Below are 24735 nucleotides of genomic sequence, written 5' to 3'. Positions count from 1 at the left end.
AAAGAATAAACAGGGGCGCCAACTACATGTTCATCTACTTAGTCACTACGGACCCCCACCCTCCCAGCCCCCCGCCTCGGGCAGCTTTTCCAGGCCCACTATTTTGGGTTCACCAACTACATCATCTGATTGGGGAGCTGAGATTTCTCCCATCATTGTCCTGGGGGAAGTGACTTCCAAAGTACCACCCGGGAAACTTGGCAAGCTTCCCAGAGACACGAAGGGGAGAGGGCTGTGCGCACACAACCCCAGTCACAACAGCACATGCACTTGGATGGTCCCAAGTGGGGATCCCCATGTGACTCCCTGTACGGAACCCCCCAGCGCACCGCCCCCCGTGGAGAGCTAGGGGCTCAGGGTGAGGGGTGCATGGGGGGCGGGGTGTGGCATTACCTGTCTGTGCAGCCAGGTTTCACTTTCATCCTCGTGTTTCTGAAATGGAATTGGAGCGTTAGGAAGGGGCTTGTGTCTGTTTGCACACGCTGTACAGAGAGTGATGTAATTTCCCCCACATGGCGGCTGCACGGGGGGGGGGGGCGGGGGTGGCAGAGTGGCCACTGGGGCCTTGCCACGCGGACATAATCCCTGTTCTCTTTGTCTCATCCTGTGGCTGACAGCCCAGTGCAGTGTCCCCGGGCAAGAGGAATGCCACTGTCCTTAACAACCAGGACGATCCACAGTGTGTGAGCAGCCCTGTGGGAGCCGATGGCATTTCTAACACTTGCGGGCACCATTAACCAGCCTGTGTGCACTCGGCAGTCACACTAGCTGGGTGTGTGTCCACTTGGCAGTCGCCACTGGTCCCTGTGTTCCTTTAGGGGCAGGCCTCAGAGGTGGTATTGTTTGTGTTACACATTTGTGTTGTCTTGTCATACAGTCTTTGAATTAACATAGTCAGAGAGCGACCCCTTAGCACTGGTGTTTTCTGTAGATTCTTTTGTCTCTTTCCACTCTTGCATTAGAAAGAACAAAGTTCAGGAATCATACTTCTCTTAGGAACCGTGTGCATGTGCATGCATGCGTGCATGCGTGCGTGTGCACATGCTAATGAACATTGTGGATCAAAATTCCAGTTTACAATTCCAAGAAACAATTTTGGGAAACAAAGCCATTTAAAAGGGGTCAAGGCATGTATGAAAGTTGCTCTGCATTGCCATGTGCAAAGATATGTACAAACAAATCATGCCTGGGCAACCAATTGCCTCTCTGTTCAGTTGCTGTCACCTGAGGTGTCACCAGCCTGGTGCTTGTCGTGCATTGCCTGTGGCTGCTCCTTATTGCAAGGGGGGCATATCAGGACATGCAGAGAGAAGATTTGGACACTCAGAAGGGGTACCCAGCCCTGGGCCCTGCTTGTCTTGCATCCCCCCTTTCCCCCTCCACTCCCCCCTCCACCACTACCCCCCAGAGCAACCCACCAGAACCACCCAGAATTGCTACTGGTGATCTAACCGTAAGGAAATATCAACCCAACTTGAGGAGTCAGAGGCAGGAAGAGCTCACTGTGACCTCTGAGGAAACCCTCCCTGGGCAGTGTGCTGAGAGCTACCTGGTAGAGTCCCCAGGTTTCAGTGAACCTGCCCAGGCAAGCCTGATGTTTCTTGCTTAACATTTTTTAAGAAACTTAGCGTCAAAAAGAGTTTCTGGAAGATCTGTCTGGAGTGTCACTTGGTCTTTTAAAGTCAACGCAAGGTGACTTTCTTAGGGCTGTGGCTCAGCTATGTGGAAGCTTGGCTTGCAGAGCAGAGGGGGAAAGTCTGATGCCCTGGCTGGGACAGGTAAGGATGCCCTGGGCTGCCTTCTGCTCCAAGACATACTGCAGGTCGGCCTGGACCTGCCATGCCTGTGCTACGGCACCTGGCTTTAGGGTATTGTAGAAGAGGAAGAATTTTTGGACTCAGAAATTGTAGCTTGGTCAGGTCCTGGGCCAGTACCCTCCTCTCTTGAGCAACTGAAAATGAGGAGAGCAGTGTTTCCAGCATAACAGTGGCCAGTAGAAACAGACTCTGGCCTGCTGGAGCCCCAGCTGCTTTTCTGATCTGCCCAGGGATTTTGTAGCAATATCTTACTGTCCACTAGGTGGTGCCAAAACAGAGGCTGGACATAGCGTCAAAGACAGCGAAGCTAGGCTTCACCTTTCTCCAACAGGAGGCGCTTAAGTGCTTGGGTGCCACCTTCCACGCTCTGGCCACTCCTCCACCCACTTCTCAGTCCCCGCACTGTACCTTAGTGCAGACACCCGTGGTGGCATCACAGAGGGTCAGGATGGACACATTCTGGGCCCGGTTTAGCCAGGTCACAGCGACCTTGGTGCTGGTGGCCCACTTCACCATGGTGATGTAATACTCCCTGAAAATACAAATAAGAGTGTGAGCAGGGCCAATGAACACCAGAAGCCGGCCACACCCAACTTCTGGACATAGCAGCCAGTGTGTGTACGTGTAGGGTTCTGAAATGGGCCATTCGCATGTGGGGTGAAAGCTCCTATGGGTGGTCAGCCTGCCGTAGCGCCTGCCCCTCACCAGCTGGGGGTTACTGGGGCTGCCCTGCCAGTTTGTGGGGTCATATGCTCTGGCTGGGGCTCCACCGACTTCAGTTTCACCTACACAAAGTGAAAAGAAGGCTTTCCTCCGTGAGTTGCTCTTGGTCATGGTGTTTTATCACAACAACAGAAACTCTAACTAAGAAGCCATGTAAAAGGCCCAGGCCCAGGCCCAGGAGTGTGCGCCTGCTATCTCAGTACTGGGTGGGGAGCTCCCTGGAGCATGTAGTCAGGCAGTCTGAACTGGCAAGGTCCAGGCTTAGCGAAGACTCTGTCTCAAAAAATTAAGGGAGCACACAACTGATAAAAAAAAAAATCCCTGATGTTGACTGCTGGCCTCCTTACACATGTACATGCATGCATACATGTGTACATACACATGCACTCACTTCCACACATTCACTTAATTCCACATATGTGTACACACACATACACATTTTCACTCACTATCACTTATTTCTGCTACATGCACAAATACCCCATGTAGGCATACTCACCTCTACACAAATGTGAACATACCCAGACAAACCCACATGCACCCACATGCATGCTTGCACACACATGTACTTACCCCCATACACACACATACACACATGCACATACACACACAATTTCAAGAGGTGTGCCTAGGCCTGCTTCACTGCTCATAGTTTTCTGGACTACAGTAGATGGAGGCCAGGAGCTTGAAATTCCCTGGGGATGAACATGTGCTGATGACCTCCTGGATCTGCTGGGCACAGGCAGCCAGGGAGTGGGTGGGAAGCCACACACAATCCAGTCCGGTCTTACGGCCAGCAACAGTACTCATGTGGGCATAAAGGAGAGAATGAGGGCTCCGTGAGGGTGGTCTTTCTCATGGTGGCTCTGTGAGGACTGCCTCTCTCATGGTCTTCCCACTAATGAGGGTCCTGTGCCTGTTTCATTTGTAGGCTCATTCACTCTGAACTGTTTCAGTTCTATTATATAAAAATTTCCTGCACTACTGGCCAACTGCAGTGCCCCTTATTCTAAACTTCCTATTCCTGATTTACATACGAAGTACTATACATGGACCAATACAACCTTCTCTTCTGGAAATCAACACCAGTGAGACTTGTAGAACAGTTACCAACACGTATCCTCAAGCGGCACACTATGAGTGGGCCTGGGCTGGGCACTTCTGACACAAGTCATCAAGAAAGGTCACCACCCTTTGATTCTGGGCCCAGGGCATTTTGCAGAAGGGGGAAGAAAGAACATAGAGCTGGCTGTCGAGGGGAGCTGCAGAATGCTGATTTCTAGACACGATGTGACCGCTGCAAACATCACCTTGCAGCAGCCGAGCTTGCCTGCACAAGATCTGCACAAGAGCAAGCCAGCCAATGCCAGCACGGATAGGGGAAAGGCCCCACAGCCTCATCTGTGTCAGACAAACGATTAGCATTTGCAGGCTGCCGAGGGAGTCCTCTCCTTTGGGGATATGACTGTTAAGGGGCAGCCACATATGCTTGCACTTATGAACAGCAGTGATCAGACTCAGGGGTTATTAGAAACAAGAAAGGAGGACGTGAAACTGGGAGGTATGTGATGGCGAGGGTACGTGGGAGAGTTGGAGGGAGATAGCGGTGGGTGGATATGAACAAAGCGTATTGTGTACATGTATGGAATTTTCATCAAACTATAGGTCTCTACTTCCAGCCCTGTCCCCAGTCAACGTGCTTTGAGTGAGTGCATGCTTTGGCAGATAGACACAGTGCTTCAGAATGAAACAGCATTAGGAAGCAGCTAAGGGAGAGGACAAAGACCCTTCTGAGGAAGTCGGGGCTGGCCCTGGCCCAGGAGGATGTAGCACCGTGGCGTGGCTGCAAAGCGGCGATGCAGAGAGAGGCAAGGGGTCATGCCTTTGTGATCATCAATACCACATTTTCAAATGAGTCCTTGGGAGCAATGGCACTGACTCTCTCCCTCCTGAGTGGTGGTGGTTGTTGTTGCTGCTGCTGCTGCTGTTCTTCTTCTTCTTCTTCTTCTTCTTCTTCTTCTTCTTCTTCTTCTTCTTCTTCTTCTTCTTCTTCTTCTTCTTCTGTTTTATGACTTTATTTGACACTCAGCAGTTTTCTTCCACGTGGTACCAGGGACACAGGTGAATGCCCATCCCATTACACTTCCTGGACAAATGTACACGGACACGGCATGGACTGTTTCTTATTCCCTTGCCTCAGACAGCTTTGTTGAACCTGTTGCCAGCATTCAGCTGGAGTTTCCATCCCCTCCAGAAACATTTCCAGATTTCTTTGAGTGTCCAAGGAGCACGCCCTTATTTTATTTTATGTGTATGGGAGTTTTACCTAGTGTTTGCAGAGGCTAGAAGAGGGCATTAGTTCCCTGCCACTCCCCCCACCCCCTGGAACTGGAGTTACAGATGGCTGTGAGGCACCATGTGGGTGCTGGAAATGGAAGCTGGGTCCTCTGGAAGTACAGCAAGTGCTCTTAGCTGCAGCGTCATCTCTTCCACCCCGAGTGCTTCCTGAACGTCTGCTTCAGGGATGCCTGTGTGGATGCTGAGAGTGTGTCCTCATGCCACTCCCTCGTCGGTGGCCAGCAGTTCCTCTCAGCACCTTTCCTTGCGGCAATCTTGGCCACCGAGCCCAAGTTGGGAAGGGTTATTCTAAAGGATGGTGCATGCTCACTGTTTCTCAAAGGGTACTCATGGGAGTTGCTATGGACAGCAGGGCTCTACTTAAGAATTCAGGCGCTGAGGGGCAGGCTCTGCCTCACAGGTTGGATGGAGGCTGGATGCGAGGGCCTTTAACTCCAGGGAGGGGAGCAGACTCTGCTTTAGGGCATATGGGAGGGGCACCTGCAGTTCAGCTAAGGAGGTGCCTTCAGATCAGAGCACAGAGGTGCTAGGTGGTGACTGGTGGAAGGATTTTTGATTAGCCCACTTGTTTGTCATAAAATATGGATGAGCATTGTCTGTCTCACAGGGATTAATGTGCCATGCCACTTTCCCCGATACTGCCACGGTCTCTGACCGCCTGTGGATATAAAGGGCAAAGGGTACAAAGTCTATTGATCCCATGACACAAAGAGCTGGCACTTAACTTCGGCATCTGAAAGCAATGCTTATTTCGTGCCTCAAGCTGAAACAGAACACGCTGTGAGAGGGGGATTTGTCTCTAAAGGGGTGTGCTTTCACTTTGCTTTGAGTAAACTGCCATAGCACCAAGCACAATGCTGCCTGCAGTGATGTTCACAGTCCTGACTGGGTCTTCCTCAGAGTCAGCATGCAGCTACCTGAGACGTATGGAGGCCAAGTGCACTGCAGAAAATAGGGAAGTGATGCATTCAGACAGATGCCTACTCAATGTCTCTTCATAATTTCTCTATCACCGGACACCAAGAACAAAGCCTACTTCTATCTCTCTCTTTTTTTTTCTATGAGAGGGGCTGGGTATGCAGAAGGGCTGGCCGTCAGGGCGTGTGAAGAGCTGGTGTCACAGAGAGCACACCTGGCAACTGCGGGCTACATATCCAACGGTTAATGTTGCAGTAGTGAAAGCATCTGTTACAAAGGTGGGGCAGAGCTATTTTTATGATAGCCCTCTCTGTATTCTAGTTTAATGTAGTCAAAGCCTATCTGTTTATCATACTGTCCGCCCATCCGTCCATCCATCCATCCATCCACCTATCTACCCACCCATATATTCCAATCCCTACAATCCGATCCATCTATTCACTCATCTAATCCAATCTACCTCAATCCATCCCATTAATCTATCTTCTCCCATCCACTGATCTAATCTAGTCCTCACACCTACACACCCCTCCAATCTACCAGCCTGCCTATCTATCTGTCTATCCATCCGTCACACATCTCCATATCCATTGTCCATCAATCTGTATTAAGCATTTCCTAATACATAGGAGGGCATGAGGGTGTTTCCTATGTGTCCCCTTTGCTTCCTTCATCTGCTCTGTGTTGCTGTGGGGGCTCACCTGTATGGGCGGCTGGTGATTTGAATGAAAACCCACCCTCCATGCTCATATATTTGAGTGGATGGTTCTAATTGGTGGACTCTTTAGAAAGGATTAGGAGGTGTGGCCTTGCTGGAGGAGGTGTCTCACTGATGGTGGGTTCTAAAGGAGCACACCCCTTTAGAGACAAATTCCCAAAAGCCCATGCCAGGCAGCCTCGCTCTTTCTCTGCTTGCAACTTTTGTATCAGACGTGAGCTTTTAGCTACTGCTCCAGAGCCACGCCTGCTTGCCTGCTGCCACAATTCCCACCATGGTGACCATGGACTTTCTCTGAACCTCTATGCAAGCCCACAATGAAATGCTAATATAACTAAGACAGATGGCACGTGGAGGGGGGAGGGGCTCTGGGTACCCTATAGGGGCACTGTCAAGAGGTCAAAGGAAAGGGAGGGAGAGGGTGATATTTATTTCTGTGGCTCCCTCCACACATATCTCCATCAACCCAAGGTCTCAGCCAATTGGTCCCAAGCCTTGCTCCATCTGGCTCTCTCTGTTCCTGTGATCCAGTAGGAACACCCCACCCCTGTGCTCAGTCCTGAGATGATAACAGAGCCCCCGATGCTCTACATCATGCTCACTCCAGCTTCCTGGGGTCTCCCGGTCCAGCTCAGCTAGTTGTAAGCAGCAGCTTTGTAATATTGTGGAGTTAATATCATTTGAGAGTTGTGTTTTCTCTTCTGGAGCACAGGCCAATATACAGAGGCACTAAGAAATGTCTGGTCACAGCTGTCCCTTTCAACAAAATGCCTCACCCTAAGGACTCAGAGTCTCGAGGACTCAGGTCCCTTCTTTCACAGATGAGGATGACAGAAAGTGGTTTCTAAGGTAGGGGGTGGAGGAAGTGATCCCTGCAGCTCTCAGAAAGGATATTATTGATGCTCAGCCTGGCACCAGGTTCATGACACCATCTTGTTGCCAAGGAAACCTCTGGAGTACTTTGGCCATGCTGAGCTATGTGAAACGCCTGTAGATACTTGCTTGGTGTCAGGGCCACTCATGTGCCTCTTCCCATCTTCCCTCTGTGAGGATGGTAGGGGGACATCTGGTGCCTGGCTTTTGTCTTCTCTTTCAGATTCCTCTGTTCTGGCCATGGCCTCAGATCTTCTGCTCTGCTCCAACCTGATGCTGCCCTGTCTGTATCTGGTCACCCGGAAGTCGCACACTGATCTGCTGCGGTCCTTCCACTGGATACATACCTTCCATGTTTGATTGTAACTTAGTGCCCCTGTGACTGACTCAGTGCTCACCCTGCCTGCTGTCTGACTCAGTGCTCACAGTGCCTGCTGGCTGACTCAGTGCTCACAGTGCCTGCTGGCTGACTCAGTGCTCACTGTGCCTGCCAGCTGAGCTTTGAATATGTGTGTCCTGCCTGTGAGAATCTGAGGAGACTGTGGGGAGGAGGAGGCTCTGCCTTCAGATGTACCTGAAAGCCAGTAGGAGCTCAGGTAGCAATGGACTCTGGCTTTAGAGACCCAGGCCTGGCCCTGTAATGAATTAGGGGTGCCTTTAGCAGTCACCTGCCTGCTTCTTAGTTTTGGTCTCTGTAAGTCATGGGAGGAAATGTAAGGGAAGCTAGGAACCTTTAGAAGCCCTGGAGACACCAGGACCCTTGAGACGGGAAGGCAGTAGAAGGACCAAAGCAAACCGCTGACAGCAGACAGCAGGCGGGCCCCATTCTCCCACACCCGAGTGCATTCCGGAATGTTTAAAAAACACACCGTGGGCCAGATTTTGTCAAGTCCTGTTCTCTTGCATATGTCCTCAAACCAGTGTACTGGTTTGCTAGCTGTGGCTCAGGGGAGAAGACTAGCTGTCACTTAAGCCCTTTGCACTTATCATCAACGGACTCTCCAGACTCGTGACAGTCTGGAAAAACCTTGTCCAGAACGCTACCGACATATGCGGATGTCAATGCCGCTTTGTGCCGATGGCTACTCTATTTACGGGCTTGCCAAAGAGCTCATCCACCACTGGTGTCTAATGACAACGTCCTCAGAACACTCTGGGTACCTTTGACATCTGGTTACAGCGGTGAGCATCAGCCTTTCTCTCTTTCTCCCCGGAAGTGCATCTAACCAGACTTCCGAGACTCCAATTTCCAACTCCCATGAGCCAGGCATTTTAAACAGTGAAGGTGTCTAATCCAGTTGTTGGCAGCGACCCTGTAGTATCTTTTGCAGTGAATCTATAGGATAAACGTTTCTCACTCCCCAGCCTGGAATGACTGCATCACTCCCATCACCTGCAAGAGCTTCCTATCCCAAGTAGCTAGGACCCACCACAGGGTGGCGCTGTGTCTAAATCCAAAAGGAGGAAGGTTGAGTTTCACATGTGTCTTGGCATGGCCTGTTATGTCATGGGTACTGTGTGTGGAGGAAGAGCTGGTGGTAGAGAAGGCTCAGTAGTGTCAGCTGCCCAGGAAACATAGCTGCACACTAAATCCCTGGGTATAGTCTGGGTGTACTGTAGGCTGGGTGCTAGATACACACTCATAGGCCTTTACAATCTCTACACAGCTCTGGGAGAGGACAGGGAGAGAGCAGGGATCTATAGCTACATTTGTACCTACAATATACCCTGCTCTCTATAAACAGCCCTTATTTCTTTCTACATCCAGATCCACATGTATACCCAAGTTTAACAACTTATAATTTAAAAGATTTATTTAGTTTTACTCATATGGGGTGCTTGTGTGAACTGTGTGCATCACAGGGCCATTCTCAGTTTTCCTTAACACACGTTTCCCAAGATGCCTCTGATGTTGGCAGACTCCTGATGTGTCTGTGAGGTGCTCCCAACCCTTCCAATCCATCCTCTCACTCTGCTCTCATGCTCGCACTTGGCTCCTGCCCACAGCAGGATGCTGTCACAGCTCTGTGGACCGTGCCCTCCCAAGGAGTGCCATAGTGCCTAACATAGCACATGGCACACAGAAAGATGAGAGCATGGGAGGCATGTGGAAGGATTTACAGGGCCAGCGTAACGCAATATCACAAGGAAGCCAGGCTGGGGAGAGGCGAAGAACAGCCGTGTGTCAGGGAAGATGACCCAGTGTCTGGTGTCTTTCTTTGCCTGATGCCTGCCTGGTGACTGTAGGGCTACGCTTCCAAGATTCTTGGCTACTTCTACATTTCAAGGGCACCAAACTTTCTTAAAGTTGTATGTGCGTGTATGAGTGTGACAGTGCACGTGTGGAGGCCAGAGGACAACTTATAGGAGTTGGTTCTAGATCCAACTTGGGTCTTTAGGCTTGGCTGCAAGTGTCTTTACCCACAGGGCCCATCCCACTGCTCCTTAAGGCATTTTAAAAGTCCCTTTTACACCCTGCGTGAGGCAAGTGTCTTATTTCACTTAATACATTTGAAGTATTTTTTTTTTTTTTTTACTTTTTATGTTTGTGTCTCTGTGTGCGCATGCCACATGTATGGGGGGGTGCCCATAGAGGCCAGAAGAGAGTGTCAGAGTCCCCTCAAACTGGAGCCACAAGGAGTTGTGAGCTGCCTAACATGTAGGCTTGGAACCAAACTCCTTGTCCTCTGGAAGAGCAGCAAGCACTCACCCACAGAGCCTTCTCTCCCTCCCCTCAAGCCACTTTTCCTTGATGGAGGCCATCAGCAATGTCTAATGCTTAAACGTTAGTCGCCATCCACAGAAAGGACAAATGAAGACATTCTATGGAAATAGTAACTTTGGTCCTAATACTTAAATTAACTTACTCATCGAGCAAATGTGTCCTGAACTAAAATAACACACCACTCCCAGCTGCAGAATGGTAGTGCAGATTTACGTGTGTGTGTGTGTGTGTGTGTGTGTTCGCGCGCGTGCGTGTGTGCACACGCGTGCGAGTGCTCATGCATGGGCACATCCCTGCCTCACCCACCCCACATTGCAGGTGGGGCAGAGACTGGAACAAGTCATTAATGGAAAGTCAGCCCTCCATATCCCTTGGCTGTGAAGGGGAGAACAGGTGACTCTGAGCTGCGGGTGCTGGAGTGATCAGCCAAGTAGAAGGTTTGAGGGACTGAGAGCTTTAGCTGTCACAGAAGCTGTCCTTTCCCTCTGTGAGGAGAGGACTATAGATGCTCTGAGCAGGGCCTTATGACCTGCTGTGGTTTAAATGTCACTCTAGCTACTCAGTTGACAGTGAAACAGGAGAGTGACAGGCCATGGGGTGATGCTGGTGGGCAAGGGAAAGGGTGGGTATGGAGGGGCAGATTCCTGCTGTAGTCAAGGGCAGCAAGCCAGCCGTTCAAGGTGAAGATGGAGCAGCTGGCACTGGGGTGGGAAAGCTGCAGGGCCTGAGCGCAGGAAGGGGACCAGGCATTCCAGCTTAATAAAGACTGTCCAGTTTCAGAGGCCGATTAGAAATGTTTGGTGAAGAAAGTGGGTCAGAGGAGAGGACATCCTATTGAGACTTTAGGTGAGAGTAGCATGGAAGAATGGGGAAATAGTAGGACCCACAGGGTCCTGGAAACCTACAAGAAGAACTTTATGACAGGCAGATCTGGGTCCTGGGGTCCTCCTCAAACTAAGGCACCAGCCAAGGAGAATATAGGCAGTAAGCTTCGAACCCCTACCAAGACCTAGCCGACGAACAGGATATTCTCCACCATTGAGTGGAGAGTGAGATCTGACTCTCACACGAACTCTGGTGCCCCTTTTCTGACCATGTCCCCTGGATGGGGAGACCTGGCGGCACTCAGAGGAAGGATAGCAAGTTACCAAGAAGAGACCCGATATTCTAAGAGCATATATAGGGGGAGGAGGTCTCTCTCAATCACAGACATAGGGAAGGGGAGAAGGGGGGAAGTGGGAGGGAGGGAAGAATGGGAGGAAACAGGGAAAGGGCTAACGATTGAGATGTAATATGAATAAATTAATAAAAAATATGCCTAAACAAACAAACAAACAAACAAAGAAATGTTTGGTGACTTCATCCTGCAGCGGCCAATGAGATCATGCAAAATTATGAGGAGTGGCCCCTTCCCGTGCTGACTGCTTTTGACTGACTGGGCAACTTTCATCTCTGCTGTTACAGAGTGCTCTCCTGGACTCTGCCTGCTGGACCAGCAGCAACCCAGCAAGTTCAATGCAACATGGCTGCCAAATGGCCTCTAGACACTCAGCCTCTCAAATGCCACCTGGACCCATATGAGCACATCCTTGCATCCTTTATTAACTCTGGAGTTAAAGAAAAGCTTCCAGTCAGGTCCCCTATCTCACCCGAGAATCATAATCTGACCACTGAATTGACAATGCCTATGGTGATGCTAGGAAGCCAGTTAGCGATGTGATCATGGACTTCCTTGGTGAGGAGGGGACTTTTGAAGGGAGAGATGTGGCCTGCAGCGAATACTCACAGCCCAGAGACTGATGCTGCATGGGCCAGGCCTGTGCTCCCTGCATCGCCTCCTAGAGTTTCACAGCTACCCAGGAGATGTCACTCTTTTGTGGTGGATACTTGTCTTCATTTCCCAGAGGAGAAAGAGAGAGAGCAAGAGGGGCTGAAAGTGCTTCAGATCAGGGCTTTTCTGCCTGGAGCTTTGTTGGTGCCAGGGGAAACTTCTTCCATCCATGGCAGGGAATAGGGAGAGAGGACTCACGGCAGACCCAGGACTCTGCGACACACAGGGCAGCCCCACAAGATTCAGAGGTGCCAAGATTTCATTTGTGTCAAGGCTGAGAAATTCTGGTCTAGCCTGTGACACGGTCACCTCCAGGCGAGTGCTCTCTTCTTCCATGTACCTTCCCAACTCTTCTCAGGCCCACCATTGTTTGCATGTTTTCAAGACTCCATCTGATGTTTGTATCGCTCCATACACTGTGGCCTTTGTGCTTACTTACTACTGAATTCTTAGTGCCAAGCTTAATCACAGGCAAATAAATACCAGTGAGATCCTAGAGAAATGTCTAGTGGTGCTAGAGAGATGGTTCAGAGGGCTGAGAGTGCTTGCCGATCTTGAGGAGGACCTCAGTTTGGGTCCCAGCACCTACATGGTGGTTCACAGCATCTGTAACTGTAGTCCCTGGGGATCTGACTCCCTCTTCTGGCCTCTGCAGGCACCGAATGCTTGTGGTGCACACATGTCTATGTGGGCAAACCACTCAGAGACACAAAATAAAAATAAATAAATCCTGATGATAAACACACTCAAGGAAGTGTGACGGACTCAGAAGGTGGTGTGGCATCTGCATGCTGCAAATTTGTGTCGCTCTTCAAGCATGTCGTTGCGTTTAGCTTAAGAAATCAGAGCGTGCGAAGACCTGAAAGCCGGCATTCAAAACTTCAAGTCCTGACTGCAGCTAATTTTTCATTGTCCTTGGAGCTAATCAAGCCTACGGAAACAGCATCACCAAATTGACTAAACGAGACTCCCAATTAACACAAACAGATGGCTGAAATTTTCCAGGTGACTTTCCATATTAATTCAGCATGCTGGCTGGACCTGGCCCCAGGAGTCTTGACAGGGATTGGCTGAGAAGGAAATGATGAAATAGAGGGATCTTTTGGAAAGACGTGGAACAATCACATGTGCTGCTTTTATCTCAAATGAACTGCTCTTCCTCAACCAGTGCACACAGAGGGGGTCTGCCCAGTGATAGACCACGAGGCTCCCACCCTAGGAAAGCTGCCTGGGTTCAGGTTTATGAGAACTCAGCTGGGGGCACCTGATCCTGTCTGGCAAGGAAGAGAAAGGGGGATACTATTCATTTACAGAGCGCTGACATTCCAAGCCTGGTCTGCCCTCATTTTCTCCCATGACGTCAAGTTCCACTGAAAGAAAGGGGTTGAAAGATCTCCAGCGGAATTCTGCAGGGGAGGGGTGCTATTACACTCTCTGAATATCATTATCTTCATCCCCTACCCCAAAGTGCCCAAGGCCCCTGCACAATTCTACTGAATTCTGCCATGTTCCCACATGTCCAACTTGCTCAGTCCAGTGAATGCTGTTGCCTTGGTGACTAATCGGGGGAGTGAACAAAACAGCACACTAAGGAAAAGAGAGGTGCAATGTCAGGAAGGGGAGAATAGAGGGTGAGCATGTGGTGGAGAACCCTCCACAGAGGAGCCAGAACAACTGACTCTTCCAGAAGCTGCCGGAGACATCTAACAATGTGGAGATTTGTTAGTGACTCAAACACGAAGACCCATGTTTTCGTGTTTCGGCAAGCTATATGACAGGATTTGGCCTGGGTGCATGCTGGGTCTCTTGGCTCAAACAGCCGCATTCATAGACGCACAGAGTCCTAGCTGTGTGGGCCCCAGGGTACTGTATACCCTCTCTCTTACCGTTCCCACCAGAGAGGTATAGTGGCTATGGAACTGGACTCTAGACAGTCCCCATCCCCAGACGACCTGACTTTAAGGGCAAAGTGGATATTCTAACCATGTCACTTAGGGGGTTCCCATTTGGCCACTCTGATTTAAGTAGAAGGTCTATACATAGTAGATGCTAGCAATCAACCAATATGGTTTTCCACATGCCTCCCCGAAGCACATGGCTGCCACCCACTGCGAGGTCTGGCCTTCTTAGAGCTGGACCCATCAGGCAGTTATAGGAGCTGGTAAGCTAGAGGTCCTTTAAAGTCCTGAAAATGGGATGCTGTTCACTGAAATCTGGACCCAGGACTTGGTTGCACCAGGTCCTCCATGGGTGTCATCTGTCTGCTGCGTGAATGATCCCGCTGAGACAGGAGCTGACCCTCCATGGGGTAGGTTATCCACACTGACATAAGGTAAGGAATGAAAGTATATGCTGTGTGGTGTTTCCCCTTTTATTTTCCTGGGAAATCAAACCACACATCACCAAGGAATGCTGGAAAAACAAAGTGCTTGGAAGCTAGCTCAAGAGAGCCTATTCTGGACACATGGCGCCGATGGATTCCTTTTGAATTTGTTCTTACCCTAATGGCGCAAGAAACCAACCTCATGCGAGGGTCATCAGGTGGCATCATCTCCAGGTCGTGGGTGGGTCCATTCAAGCCGATGACGTGGAGGGAGATGCTGGGGTTTTCACTGCCAGCCTGCAAAGCGAGAGGACAGAGTTGTGAGGGGGTGGCATGGGTGAAGTGACCTGGAGTCCACCGTGGCTTTGCAACATCTCTTCTGCAGATTGATACTAAGGGCCATAGCTTATGTTGAGGATGTGTGTGTGTGTGTGTGTATGTGTGTGTGTGTGTGTGTGTGTGTGTGTGTGTATGTGTGTGTGTGTGTGTGTGTGTGTGTGTATGTGTGTGTGTGTATGTGTGTGTGTATGTGTGTGTGTGTATGTGTGTGTGTATGTGTGTGTGTGTATGTGTGTGTGTGTGTATGTGTGTGTGTGTGTGTATGTGTGTGTGTGTGAGAGAGAGAGAGAGAGAGAGAGAGGGAGAGAGAGAGAGGGAGAGAGAGGTGTATGTTTTGTTTGCATGTGTTTGGAGGCCAGAAGACAGCACTGGGTGTCACTCAGCCTTAGGTACCACCCACTTTTTTTTTTTTTTCTTATAACAGCATCTTGTCTTGGTCTGGAACTACACCAAAGCAGGCTTATCAGTAAGCCTCAGGGATTTCGTCTTTGCCTCCCCAGTGCTAGGATGACATCTGTATCCTACCACTCCTATATTTTTTTATTTTTATTTATTTTATTTATTTATTTATTTTTATTTTTTTATTTATTTTTATTTTTTTTTATTAATTTATTCTTGTTACATCTCAATGTTTATCCCATCCCTTGTATCCTCCCATTCCCCCCCCTCCCCCCATTTTCCCATTATTCCCCTCCCCTATGACTGTTCCTGAGGGGGATTACCTCCCCCTATATATTCTCATAGGGTATCAAGTCTCTTCTTGGCTACTTGCTGTCCTTCCTCTGAGTGCCACCAGGTCTCCCCTTCCAGGGGACATGGTCAAATGTGAGGCACCAGAGTACGTGAGAAAGTCATATCACACTCTCCACTCAACTGTGGAGAATATTCTGACCATTGGCTAGATCTGGGAAGGGGTTTAAAGTTTACCTCCTGTATTGTCCTTGGCTGGTGTCTTAGTTTGAGCGGGACCCCTGGGCCCAAATCTGCCTATCATAATGTTCTACTTGTAGGTTTCTAGGACCCTCTGTATCCTTTTATTTTGCTATTCTCCCATGCATCTCTCATTTAGAGTCCCAATAGGATGCCTTCCCCTCTGTCCCAGTTTCCTGGTGAGTGAAGGCTTTCGTGGGACATGCCCCTTGGGCTAGTATGCAGATTCTTTCTGCTTCTGGGTTAACTCACTCATTATGATCATTTCTAGCTCAATCCATTTATCCACAAATTTCGGGAATTCCTTGTTTTTAGTAGCACTCCTATATTTTTTATGTGGGGATCAAATTCTAGGTCTTATGCTTACATGGCAAGTGTTTTGCTAACTGAGCTCTCCCCAATTCTAATAAATAGAGCTTTGAAAAGGCAAAGTGACATTTGGACCAACTCTTCCCTCCAGGGAGTCTTGTCACCTTCCCACTCCACCCAGTTCACTAAATGTGCCAATGTTGTGGGTACTTGGTCAGCCACATGGAAGGGGGAAAGCTATGCAGGGGGGATGGGAGAGGTCTAGAGTCATGAAGAGGAGCACGGAGCATGTGTGGCTGGTAAGAAATATGAATCTATGGGGGTTACAGCTCACAGGGTCTTCTTCTGCAGCCCTGACCAGTTTCAGGCAGCCTTTCTGGAGAACAAACTCTGACCTGAAAGAGGCTGGGAGAAACGTGCCCTCATCAGGGCTGGCCTGGCCTGATGTCCTCACTCTCTCTGTACATTTAATGCTAGAGGGAGCCTTCCCCATGTCAAGGGACAAGCTGGTGGCTGTATACTTCAGGGCTCTGGCTGGGAGTGGGAGAACAGGGCAGAAACTTCAGAATTCTGTCAGTCAGAGTCTGTGGAGCTTCTACTTTATAATTCTGCATTGGGAGCATGCATCTCAGAGCACACTACCAAGTCAAGGAGTCCTTTAGATTTCAGGTTGTTGCTTGTAAGGATATATGTATGTGTATACATGTGTGCACATGGATGCATGATTTGTGTGTGTATGGCAGGTGTGTGCATGCGTGTGTGTGTGTGTGTGTGTGTGTGTGTGTGTGTGTGTGTGTATGATGTGTATTTTAGGGGCCATAGAGGGGATAGGGAGATGTGGACTTAGTCCATAGAGTCCAGCTAGCTCTGCACTTCCTATTACAACAGAGACAGGTGGGGAAAAGGGCAGAAACACCCAGTCCATGGCAAATACATGCTAGGATGTCTCAAGAGAGGAAAAGAGACAAGACTATGGCTCATGCTTCTCCACCATGGGACCCTGACAGGCCCTGGCCACACTCCCCAAAGGCTATTGGTGGCAGTCTATTAGCAGATGGTCTAAATGAGTTACCCCAAATTCCTATACTGCAGGCCTTACCTTCAGTGGGTAGTATTTGGAGGTGAGCTCTTTGGGTGGTGATTAGGGTTAGATAAGGTTATGTGGGGTGGGGCCCTATGATGGCATTAGCATCATCACAAGAAGAGGAAGATACCACAGCCCTCATCATCTGCCTTGTGGAGAAGTAATGGCTATGGAATGTGTGGATGTAGCTCAGTTGGTAGAATGCTTGCCTAGCACACTCAGCCCTGTGTTAAATCTCTAACACTGTATAAACTAGGCTTGGTGATGCACGCTTGTAATCCCAGTGCTTGGGAGGTGGAGGACCAAAAGTTCAAGGTCAACCTCAGCTACACAGAGAGTGCCAGGCCAGCCTGGGGCATTTGAGAGCATGTTTAAACAATGCCACTCAAGAGAAGACGGTCTGCCAACAAGGAAGGAAAGCCTTACCAGGGCCTGGACCACCAGCATCCCAATCTTAGATATCTAGCCTCTGTGAGGCTTTGGTAGTAAGGATGCTACTGTGGTAATGAGGACGCAGAGCTGTGAGCACACTACTGTGGCCAAAGTCGGCTAGGTCTGTGCTGTTGTTTCGCATCAGGCACAGAGGTGTTCACTAAGTGTCTGCTTTCTTTGGCCCATGGTTTTGGGGACCATGTTGAATCGCTCTACTTCCTTCCCATCATGAATTCACAGATCCAGGAGCCTCTCACACTATGGAAGCAGGCATTGCCTGCCCTTTGGCTGACTAGGTAGGTGAGGAGGCCTCAGCTCAAATGTTCTGTGGCAGAGGCAGGATGGTGCCTCAGAGGCAGGAGATGAGGGCACAACAGTAAGGGCAACATGCCTACTTGTCTACTGGCATTAAAGCAGTCTGGTGATGCCATCAGGAGATAGGTTAGCCAGCTATGTGCAGCTCAGGAACTGTACCCATGTTCCTGGGTGTCAGCCTCCTTCCAGGTGAGGAGGTCACCGAAGCTTCCTCATCAGGACCTGCCCTGTGCTTGGATGCTGTGATTTGATGCAGAGCTGGGGTTCAGAGGCCGCTCCCATTCTACTGCACCCTTCCTTGCTGTTCCACTGGGGCAGGCCTGTCTTTGTCTACTTTGGTCACTATATCAAAATGTCAAAGAGCAGGTTATCTTATCAACAACAACGATCAAGGTACTTGTTGATTCTGTGTCTGGTGAGGACCCAAACATCATACACGAAGCCTGCACACTGCTTCCTCACATGGCTGGAATGGAAGAGAGGGCACTCTGGGGTCACCTTCATATGACACGAACCCCAATCACAAAGGCTCCTCTTTCATGGCTTGATCACCTTTCAAGGGCCCCACCACCTTGGGGTCTCAACATATAGCTATTGGGGGGCGGAACACAAGCTCTCAGACCCAGCAGTGACTACGGACAGTGTAGCCTCTCCAAGGCCCAGGAACCAGGCACAGAGAGGCGTCCTTCTAACCTTCCAGAAGCAGCATCCTATAAGGAACCCAGAAATCTGGCTTTTTGTCACCTCTGCAGAACTTAGGCAATAATCAATGGTCATTCAATGATTTAAAATAAAGTAAACCTGACAACAACTTTACCCGAACAAAGACAGAACTTTAAGGTGTTGGCTGGCAAAGACGTCTGCTTAAACTTGGATTATACACTTGGAGCCAGTGGGCAAGCGAGCTCTTGAATGACTTGAGTCTGACTGAGCCTGCTCTCTGCCTACCTTAGGGTAGTGGTAAGGTTTCACAGTGGGGTAGACAGAGCCCGTGTAGGTTGGCAGCTCCATGAGGGGAACCCGGGAGTCGTTGATAGTGGCGTAGGCGAGCCTTGTGCCATCTGGTGACCACCAATGCGCGATGTGGCTCTTCAGAATCTCCTCTGTGGGAAAACAAAGCAGAGAATGGTGAGCAGAGGCTGACGCTGGGAGATGGGGCTGCAGGGCTGCAGGGGGCTGCAGGGCTGCATGCTCTGGGAAGCTGTCCAGGGACCAGTGAAAAACTTGGGCCTGCTTGTCTGCTGTTACCTCTAACCTACTGTTCAGCTCAGCTCCTCTTAGGAGACCAGGAAGTATCTGATTCCCACACGAACCCTATCAGGGCACACCAAAGCTCAGCTGAACACAGGCTGATTGCATGAAACTGGCTTGTGTACAAATTTGATCCCTGGGCCTAAGAAGTACCTGTTTTTTCTCCTTAACTGGGTAACCATCAGATTTTAATTATCTCGTTCCATTTCTTAACCTTTTTTTTTTTTTGATAATATCTGAACATATTTCAAAGCCCTTTCTCTGCTAATGAGCGCTTTTGAGTTGGATTGTTATGTAGCTGTAGACAGGTGCATGCACGCGTGTGCGAGTGTGCGTGTGGGAGTGTGTGTGTGCATGTATGCATGTGCGTGTGTGCACATGCGTGTTTGTGTGTGTGTGTGAATGTGTGTACAGGTGTATGTGTGCATGTGCTGTGTGGTGTGTGTGAATGCCATAGGAGAACCTCACATGTCCTTTGGATGCTGTCCACCCTGTATTTTGAGGCAGGGTCTTCTCTTGCCCTGGCGCTCACCAGGTAGGCTAGGCTACCTGGCCAGCAAACCTGGGGATCCTCCTGTCTTCAACTCCCCAGGACTGTAAGCATATGTTACTGTGCTTGGCTTTTTTGTTTGTTTTAACTTTTTGGAGACAGGGTCTCACTGTGTAGCCATGGCTGTTCTGAACTCTATGCAGACCAGGCTGTCCTCTAGCTTACAAAGAGCCGTCCCTGTTCTGAATGCAGGCTGGGTCCACTCAGAAGGTGTGCACCACCATGCCAGCCACACTTAGGTTATTTTTTTAATGTGTAGATTCTGTGGATTAAACTCAGGTCCTTTTTTACTGACTGACCTATATCCCTAGCCAGGGAGACTGCCAGATCAATATGACTTTACGAAGAGTCAGAGGAAACCAGCTTACACTGTGGCATGCTCATGAAGACAGGCCAGGGGAGAGAGGAAGCCATGGGGAGGCTCGGCCTTAGACAGCAGGTAAACCTATGTGGGAAGTGGGTACCTGTGTGGCTGCATGTACTCCTCTACCACTGGGTAGGAAGGAAGATGTGTCCTCAGCCTTAAACCATCTCGGTTTCACTGTGTGGCTATAAGGCAAAATGGACACATTCTAGAAAGGGCAGAGATGGAAGTTGGGGTCCACTCAGAAGTCTCCAGTGTTTTTCTAATACCAGGCACTACTCACCAGAGTTAGGGACAGATGGACTTGATAGGGTCAGGGAGAAAAATCCTACTCTTTTTTTGTTTACAGTTGTTTTATTTCTGGAATAGGGCTGTGTTTACATAGTTCAGACTGGTTTTAAACTAGTGATCCTCCTGCCTCTGGCTCTCAAGTGCTGGGACGACAGGTGCACCCACCCTCACTTGGACTCTACCATGTTTGTTTGTTTGTTTGAGACAAGGTTTTTCTGTGTAGCTTTGGCTGTCCTGGACTCCCTTTGTAGACCAGGCTGGCCTCAAACTCACAGAGATCTACCTGCCTCTGCCTCCCCAGGTTCTGGGATCAAAGGTGGGAGCCACCACACCCAGCTCTCTAGCATGTTTTAAAACACATCCAGAAAAGATACTGCCCAAGTGTCACAAGCCAGCCCCCAGGATACCCCCCCCCAACCCGGCACAGAAACAGACTCAGTGTAGAGAAAGCTTTCTCTATTGTCTTAAAAGTAATAGCCCTCCCCCCAGACACAGGTGGGGTCCACTCAGAATGCTACTGTCACCTCAACCCTCTCTGTATGTCTAGAGGAGCCAACGCAGGAAGCTGCGGACACAGAGGAGGACAATCGTGTGTATGCTTAGCTGAGAACAGAGAAAGCTGAAATAGTCGGGAGTTATAGGCAGATATGAATATGAGGGGACTGTGTGTTGGAGGACTGGGGATGGTGCCAATCCCACAGATTAGGGATGCAGAACAAATTGTGGGGGCCGGAGCTTACTAGGGGGACTCAGACCTCACCAGGGCTAACCCTCCTGCCACTCATGACACATTTCACAGCCCAGTCTGAGTGCTCCCGAGTCCCTCTGAGAGCTAGCTGCATCCCGGAGGAGCCTTCTGATGTTGTTCAGCTTTTCTCTACCTCTTTCTCCCTGTCCTGATGATGGGGACCTAGGGCCCACTGAAAGAATTATGACCTTCACTAAGTGTCACTATCCTGTCCTGCACTTCTCCCCTGTCCCTTTGAGCACCTCTCTACAGCCTCTGCAGCTCTATTCCCTAGTACCTGGGGCATAGCTTGCCAGGGATTCCAGACAAGTATGGAGTCTCAGAACATGTATACCTGTGTCAAGGTGACTTCTCCTGTCCAGGGCAGCCTAGGCTAGAGCACAGAGCCTCTCTGAGGGTGTTTAATGGTTCAGAGTCCAGGGTTTAAGTCATAACCTGCCCGTTTATATGTAAGTCCCCATCTATGAAATGAAGGGGTTCAGTGCAGCCACCTGACACCTACTCTAGCTGTGTTGGGATCTCACAGCATCCATCTGGCTCCATAGGGCATTTCTAGTGCCTGTGAGGACACAGAGGTGAGTGAGCAAATGGAGAGGAAGAGGAGGAAGAGGAGAAGAGGAGAGGAAAAGGAGGAGGAGGAAGAGGAGAAGGGAAGGGGGAAGAGGAAGAGGAGGAAGGGGAGGAGGAAGAGGAGGAGGAAAGGGAAAGGAGGAGGAGGAGAAGGAAGGGTGAGGAGGAAGAGGAGGAAGGGGATGAAGAAGAGCAGAAAAGAAGGAGGAGGAGGAGAGCCCAGGCCGGGCTTCAGGGCTTGTAATTTTCTGGGTGCAGCAGCAGGAATGATTTTGAGGTGTGAGTTTGGAATGAGGTGATTCAAAAATGACTTTATGAAGAGTCACCTGATCTGCAGGAGCGCTCACAAGGCACCGTGAGTAATGAGTCCCTGCAGATGGTCTCTGGAAAACCCAGCCGCCTTCTAAACACAATGCACTGCAGGGCCAGAAGGGAGGGACTTATTGGCAATCACCATGACCTAGCAGGGCAGAGCTGGGCATTGAAGGAGGAGGGTCAGAGTCTGGGGAGGCAACAGAGGTGCCTCGTAGCTGCTTTCTGCTCCAGGACATCCATTAAGAGCCAGCCCAGGCAAGCGCAGTTGGAAGATGGCTGGCCATCGCAGAGAGGCAACAAGCACAGTCACAGCCCAGTCCAGGAGAGATGACACCTCTGCTTCTTTCCACTGATCCCAGAGTAACTCCTTAGATGTCTGGGATGACATGTGCAAACCAGACCACCCTCCCCCTCCCCGGTCCCCCAAGTTCACAGCTGACATCTCACTTCTGGAGTAGACCTCAGCCTGGTAGGAAACACCCTGCTTTAGCCTGAGCAGCACAGACAAGGAAGGTCACACCCGGACAAAGAGCATGGTGGCACTGTCTATCCTATCACCAAGTGCTGGGAGTGGTGATCTCAGGCTTAGAGAATGTGAATGCCATGAGACACTCCTGCTGAACTCTAGGCAACAGCTGTGTCCTGGACAAGGGACAGCCATCTCTTTCATTTGTCAGTTGTGTACCCAGTGGCCTCCAATACAGTTCAATATAGTCAGTGACCACACAGACAGTCTCAGTTAAAACCACAGTCACAAACCAATAGGAAAGAAAAGGGAGCGGTAGAGAAGAAGGGGTGAAAACAGAGGGGGGAGGGAGAAAAAGAAGGGGTAGAAACAGAGAGAATGGATTCTATAAATGTATAAAACAATTAATAAAATTTATTAAAAATTGGTAATTCACTCTTTAATTTGTTCAGACTACTTGATGTGGGAGCCTGTGTGACATAAAATGCATTGTTCATTGTTCATGAAAAAGAAAAGAGAGCCTTGGAGTACCAGTTGTAACAGCTGGTTTGCATGTTGTTTAGGAGTGACAGATGTCAGGGGTGGGGTGAGCACATGTTAGTTACTGTAAACTATGCCCCACAGTAACAATGAGACATCAAAAGGTACTCTAGGGATGGAGAGATTGCTTTGTTGATATAGTGAGAGGTAGGAGACCTGGATCCTGCCCCCAGAAAAAATAGGTAAAATAAATCAGAGGTGGCAGCACACACTTGTGTTTCTAGGGCTGGGGAGGTGGAGAGAGCAGGTGTCTGGGGCTCACTGGCCAGCTGACCAGTTAAGCACGCTAGGTGATGAGGAGTCTCATCTCAGAAAGAGGGTGCGGACACCTACAGAACAACACTAGGGGTTGCTCTCTGGCCTTTAAACACACAAACACACATACACACATGTGCACCTGCATACCAGGAGCACACACACAGAGGTGGGGCTATCTTGTCACTCCAACACACAGACTCTACAACACTGGGGGAGTCTACCACCCCTCTGCCCTTGCCGCCTTTCGCATACTGTTCTTCAGGGGTTTTGTTTTGTTTTCTTTCCGTTCCTTTTCTTTTTGTGTGTATGTTCTGGAAGCAATTAAGTGTAAGAAACTAAGAGGGAGCTAGGGTCAGATGAAACCCTCACAACCCAGCGTCTTATGAATTCCCCTGTTCTGCAAACACTTTCCAGCACCTATACCTACTGAGGCATCTGTGTAACTGGCATGAGCCAAGTGTACTTCAAAATTAGAGATCTGCAGATGGGGGAAGAATCCCCATTTCATCAAGAGGATTCACTCCAGGAGCCCCTTTACTTGGAACAAAATGAGTGTCCTACCATTCTGAGCAAGTCCAAGGACTCAGGAAGCAGGAAGGCCTCGCTCTGTTGGGGGCACAATTTCAGTACATATACATACATGTACATACACACACGATGCACACACATATATACAGAAAACACACATAGACACATATAGACACATGCACACACATGCATAGAACACACATATATTCACACATGCACATACACAGATACAGAACACACATGCACACACACAGACACACATGCACATACACAAACACAGAGCACACATGCACACGAACATACGCACGCACACACTGATCCACTTGAGGTCACTGGCTTATCAGTTGCTTTCTCTGTAAGGTGTAGGAGGAGGATGTGTGCAGCTCAGTTCACAGGAGCATGGGCTGGTTTCTCTGTTGCTGATGAATCACTTGTAGTGCTGTTCATTTGTGCAGACTGCCTTACAGGTGTGTCTAGTAGGACAAACTTCCTATTGGCTCAGGTGATAAGGGCCAGCATCATACAGGTTGCTCGGAGACCCCCATTCTCTCTCAAGTGTGAAGCAAACAGATTCAGACTGTGACTCATAGTGACTTGGCTGTAGGGGAGGAGCATGCCCCCTTTCCCACAGAAGCTCCACGGACAGTTTGGGTACATATATGACTGATAGAGAAAGAAAGAAAATTTGACAGTGTGATAAGAAAGGACCTGGGGCACAGAAATCTGAGTGTTATAAGCTGGACACAGGAAGACCAACTAGAAAATGCACATGCTCTCGCTTCCATGTGGATCTACAGGAGATACAGTGGCAAACAGAGAGAGAAGGTGGTGACCCACACTGTCCTGCCTGGTTTTTGTCAACTTGACATAAGCAGGAGTTATCTGGGGGAGAGAAACTTCAACTGAGAAAATGCCTCCTTCAGGTGACCTGTAAGCAAGTCTGTGGTGCATTTTCTTGATTAATGATTTATACGGAAAGGCCTAGTTTATTGTATATGGTGTCATCCTTGGGCAGGGGGTTTGAGGTGCATAAAAAAGCAAGTCGCGGGGAACAAGCCTACTAATAATCAGCATTCTTCCATGGCCTCTGCTTCAGTTCCTGCCTCCAGATTCCCATCTGAGTTCCTGCTCTGACTTCCCTTCATGAAGGACTGTAAGG

The 24735-nt window shown here is 49.5% G+C and overlaps 1 protein-coding gene across 4 annotated transcripts in view; it reads right to left on the bottom strand.

Moving 5' to 3' along the window:
* Dpp6 (dipeptidyl peptidase like 6) overlaps positions 1-24735 on the bottom strand; it is an 846101-nt gene that overhangs the window by 57855 nt on the left and 763511 nt on the right. For all 4 annotated transcript variants that reach the window (XM_051152206.1, XM_051152208.1, XM_051152205.1 and 1 more), the window contains exons 9-12: positions 18644-18798; positions 14486-14583; positions 2226-2349; positions 394-432 (exon numbers count right to left, since the gene is read on the bottom strand). In XM_051152206.1, coding sequence (XP_051008163.1) covers positions 394-432; positions 2226-2349; positions 14486-14583; positions 18644-18798 — 416 coding nt within the window. The remainder of the gene's footprint in view (positions 1-393; positions 433-2225; positions 2350-14485; positions 14584-18643; positions 18799-24735) is intronic.

This window comes from Acomys russatus, chromosome 10 (assembly GCF_903995435.1).
Source record: "Acomys russatus chromosome 10, mAcoRus1.1, whole genome shotgun sequence".
NCBI lineage: Eukaryota > Metazoa > Chordata > Mammalia > Rodentia > Muridae > Acomys > Acomys russatus.
This window is presented reverse-complemented; position numbering and strand designations above follow the sequence as displayed.